The 4,383-nt window shown below is 40.5% G+C and overlaps 1 protein-coding gene across 1 annotated transcript; it reads right to left on the bottom strand.

Annotated features, from left to right (window-relative positions):
• Positions 1 to 420: 420 nt before the first annotated feature.
• barhl1b (BarH-like homeobox 1b) lies at positions 421 to 4,119 on the bottom strand. Its single transcript, XM_047017188.1, has 3 exons — positions 3,666 to 4,119; positions 1,769 to 1,994; positions 421 to 715 (listed from the first exon to the last, which is right to left on the bottom strand). The coding sequence occupies exons 1-3, from the start codon at positions 4,117 to 4,119 to the stop codon at positions 421 to 423; spliced, it is 975 nt and encodes a 324-aa protein (XP_046873144.1).
• Between the last annotated feature and the right edge of the window lie 264 nt (positions 4,120 to 4,383).

Below are 4,383 nucleotides of genomic sequence, written 5' to 3'. Positions count from 1 at the left end.
ATACTATATCTTTTAGATCCTGTAGGGTATATTGACTAAAGTTGGAATGGCATTCGACTGAGAAACTGTAAATAATAGTAATAACCTAATATCAACCATAATAATCAGAATGCCAATATACATATAGGTAAAAGTGCCTTCCCAGGAACGGTTTAGCCTACACTAAAGTAAAGCCATTTGATATGTCTGATATGGTCAACACTTTAAAAACAAACAAAATAAATAGACTACATAAATTAACTGCATAGTGAACAAATAAATTAGTTTTAAATAATAGAGGTTAAAAACCTGTAGACTGAAAAGTTCGAGTTTTAGTCATGAAGTTCCCTCCATGGCTCATGGTCACCAGTTAGGCCTATATCGTTTTCTCTCTTAGAAGTCCCAGTTTGCCAACGAGCCCATTAATCTGGAGAGGCCGGCTCACCGCTGCTGAGTTGGCCGCGGAATCACACCGGAGAGCTGGGGGAGTGGCGGCGGCGGTTCGCTGCCCCCCTGCAAACCGTGCAGAAGAATCCTTGGGACTAGAGGTCGTTGCAAAGCCGGCGGGGGTGCCGAGGGGCCTCGGTACAAGTATAGAGCAGCGGATGGATCCAGGTTTGACATCAGGCTTTGGGGGTAAAAGTATGGAGATGGAAACATTCTCTGTAGTGCAGAATAATTTCCCGCCTCAGCTAACAGCTCGAGTCCAACTGCCGTCTGTCTCTTCCACTTTGTCCTGTCCGACAAGAAAACGATACAGACAGAAGAATTAATTTAAGTTTGAACAGCTAATGAATAATAACTTACATTGAACTATAACACATTGTAAAAAAAAAAAACGATCAACTTGATTGTGTAACATCCAGTGTTGATGCAAAAAGCTGCCATCAGTAGGCAGTAGGCTATTAAAATAAAACTGAACGTTAAAAAAAGCGACAACTGACAGGATCTGTTGGTAAACGGTTTATCGAAAAAGAAGTATCTTACTTTCGGCTAATTGTATGCCATTAGTTTAAACTGAGTCTACACGTGCCTTTATTTAGTTAAATTAACGCTTGAGTTAGTCCGTTGGCTATAATATCAGGTTTATAACTTGTAGTCACACCACGACAGAAGAGTCCTTCTTTGCAGGTGAATAATTTATAATTAAGATTATTAAGTAGATGGTTGAATGGTAGTTGGTTGAATAATTGATATGACACACACAAGCATTAGGCTATTCATGCTCCAAAGTGTTGTGCTTTTTGATTTAGGTTCGAGACTAAAAAGGTATATTTCACGCTAGAATAATTTATACTTATATTACTCTTAAAAAGAACCATTAAGGGTTCAGTAAAGAATGAACATTAATATTCCAACTGAAACACACTTAATGTCACCAACCATTGTTTTATTATGCTTCCCTGAAAATCGATTGTTAAATAAAAAATACATTGAAGCTTGCAAGTCACGTAAATTGCGGATAGAATGAATATTACCGTCCTCTTCAAATGTTGTTAAAATCATGAGCCTATGAAATAATCGTATCTTCTGTGAATGTTCATGTGCTTGTTTCCAAAGCTAGAGGTCAGTGTTGATTGATGTGATGTCATAACGTTCATAATTGTTAAAGGTCACATTTTCTATTTCTGATCGGACTGACATGGAAATACAACCAGCTGTGAGGAATGAACGATTACTCCAAACACACACGTGGCTGCGTGACAGGTGCACGCAAGACACAGATCAGCACAACTGTTAGCGATTATTCGTGAAGTAGAAATCAGTGTCGCCCATGGCTTAGGCCTACCTCCGGTTCTGGTACCAGGTTTTGACCTGCGTGTCTGTCAGGTTGAGAGAAGCGGCCAACTCCATCCGGTCTTGCACGCTCAAGTACTTCTGTCGTTCAAAGCTGCGCTCGAGCTGGGCCAGCTGATGGTCGGTGAAGGCCGTTCGCGCTTTCCGGGGTTTCTTCAACCGGGCCTGATGTGGACTGTCCCTGCTGCTCGAGATCTCTCTGTCTCCCTCCTCTTTTACTGCAAACACAATCGTTTGAGGACACATATTTTATTTCTGAGTAGGCCTACATAAAAAAAAAACTACATTAAAAAGAGGATGCAGGCCACAAAAGTGTAATTTTAAATCTCTGTTTTTCGAACCTGTCTCAATTTATTGGAGATTAAGCATGTTTAAACCAAGCAGGCTATATTTATTCCTGTACGTCACTGAATACAGTTCATCAACCTAAAAATACAGAAATTCATATGTACCTATATTTCTTTTTTCCGTTATAATCTATCTTAGTTTACATTTCTAAATTTGGGACCTACATTGTAATGTTCAATAAAATAAAAATAAATCAAAGTCAGTTCTATTTTTCCTCTCGAAAAAGAGAGATGCAATGGGAGCGGTCTTGCTGAATAGTTGAGTCCTCTCAAGATACACAATAATCCGTCTAATTGAACCACAAGGGAAAGGACCCTTTCAACCGCAACGAAGGAACTTCTGAGGGACCGTATGAGCAGAGAAAAGCGGCGGACGGCCTTGCTAGTTACAAATCTGATTAGCACTGTGACAAATTACATCAAATCCCTCAAATATAAGGAGGCAGATACGCTGAAATCAAAGCACCCTAGCATGGCTGACTACACTCTTAAGAAGAGCTTTGGACCTGAATATCGATGAGAACGAGAACACACACATACACATAACCTGCAATCAAAATCAAATGTTAGCTAAAGATATTCTAGAGTACACTCTCTAGACTAGATATACTAATATTGATTTGTAATCCTAAAGGCCTAAAGGCCCACATTGACTATTACAAACGACATTGGCTGTATAAAAATGAGTACGCTATATTGGTGTTGTAAATAAGAATATTAATAGAAATGTAATCACGTAGCCTGTAAGTACATGGTATGTCACACCAAAGAGACGTATGGTAATATGAAATGGTTTAGCAGTCCAGCCTGTGTTTCTTTCCTGCAGTATAAGGCCTACATATCGACGGCTGTTTTATTTCAGGCAATGTCTCAATAAACTGTCAATGGACGTGACAAGTCTGTTTTGGCTGACATGATTGGAAACAGACAGAGAAACGTGATGGTGTTTATCTGCAAGAGACCTTGTCATCTCACCCTCGCTCTCTTTCTTGACATCAACATATGCTTTCTGCTTAAGCAGAAATGCCTTTGATTGGAGCAGACACGATTTTACACGTCCACATTTTCCAATAATTTATTGATCATATTATTTGATTTTTCTAACATAGGAATTTAATTGAAAACACTGAGAAAAGTTATGCCCCCTGTATCAGATCAGACTAAATGGAAAACTATGCTTTTATCCATATTTTTCTGTCAACTTTATTTTTGGTTCTTTCTTTCTGGGCCTATGAAGCCTAAACTTTGGGTTTTTTAACATAATAATAATCTTTAAATGAGTACTAGGCTACATTTATTTAGGTTGGTTTTACATTGAGCATAGCAACACTATTTTCAACTTTTTAATTTATATTTCTTTGAAATTATAAAGTTACATTTCAACTTAATTACTGACAAGGAACACACATTTTGGAGCTCAACAAGATCTTTTCCACCCACAAAAAATAAAAATAAATTAGGCAGACCCATTTTGTATTTTCTTGTAAGTCTATCATGTATGTACAGCTTCTTGAATGCAATAACAGGCACGCGTTTCTTTACCTTTGTATTCGCTGTCGGAAGATGAGTTGCTATGGATTTTGTCCATGAAGTCGTCTGCTATTTTAGAAGCCAGTCTGCCCGTCTCCTGAGTTGGCAGCCCATTACTCGAGTACGGGGCGCACGCGGCTAGCGGCTTGCAGTCTGCTAGAATGTCTCTTATGAGAAAAGATGAGGTTACGGTTCGCGGTTGCGAGCCCGCAGAGATCTGTCCGTGCTGGAGATGAGGCGGCAGAGCGATACCGTGACCCGGTCTCTGTGATACTTCGTCCACGCACTCTCTCCTCGGTGAAGGGGGGGACGAGCAGCCGCTCTCTATGTCAGACCTCGGGCTGAACTCCAGCGGTGACCGGCATTCCCCGACCAAACTGTCCCCTTTCGATGTGACGGGACTCCCGGGTCGGTGGGAAAGTAAGGAATCGATCCCAAAGCTGGAACCGTTTGTAGAAGCCTCCATTGTCTGTCAGCGCAGCTGAGTTCTTCTGGGCCTCTGTTCAAACTATCATTGGTATTCACGACAAGTTCAGGCCAGCGATCGCTGGAAATATTCGTTATCTCAATTTATCCTGCAGAGGAATCCACAAATGATTCGGATATCACGGCTATTCCTCCACCACGTCGCTGCTTCTCCCAGTTTACTCTTGCAGTCGACAAAACAGTAAGAATCTCCAGATCATCGACGTTACAGCGTTCGAATATTTTACAAAATCGAATCCACGTC

The sequence above is a fragment of the Hypomesus transpacificus genome, unplaced genomic scaffold (assembly GCF_021917145.1).
Source record: "Hypomesus transpacificus isolate Combined female unplaced genomic scaffold, fHypTra1 scaffold_492, whole genome shotgun sequence".
NCBI lineage: Eukaryota > Metazoa > Chordata > Actinopteri > Osmeriformes > Osmeridae > Hypomesus > Hypomesus transpacificus.
Note: the sequence above shows the minus strand (reverse complement) of the source record. Positions and strands in the feature narration are given on the sequence as shown.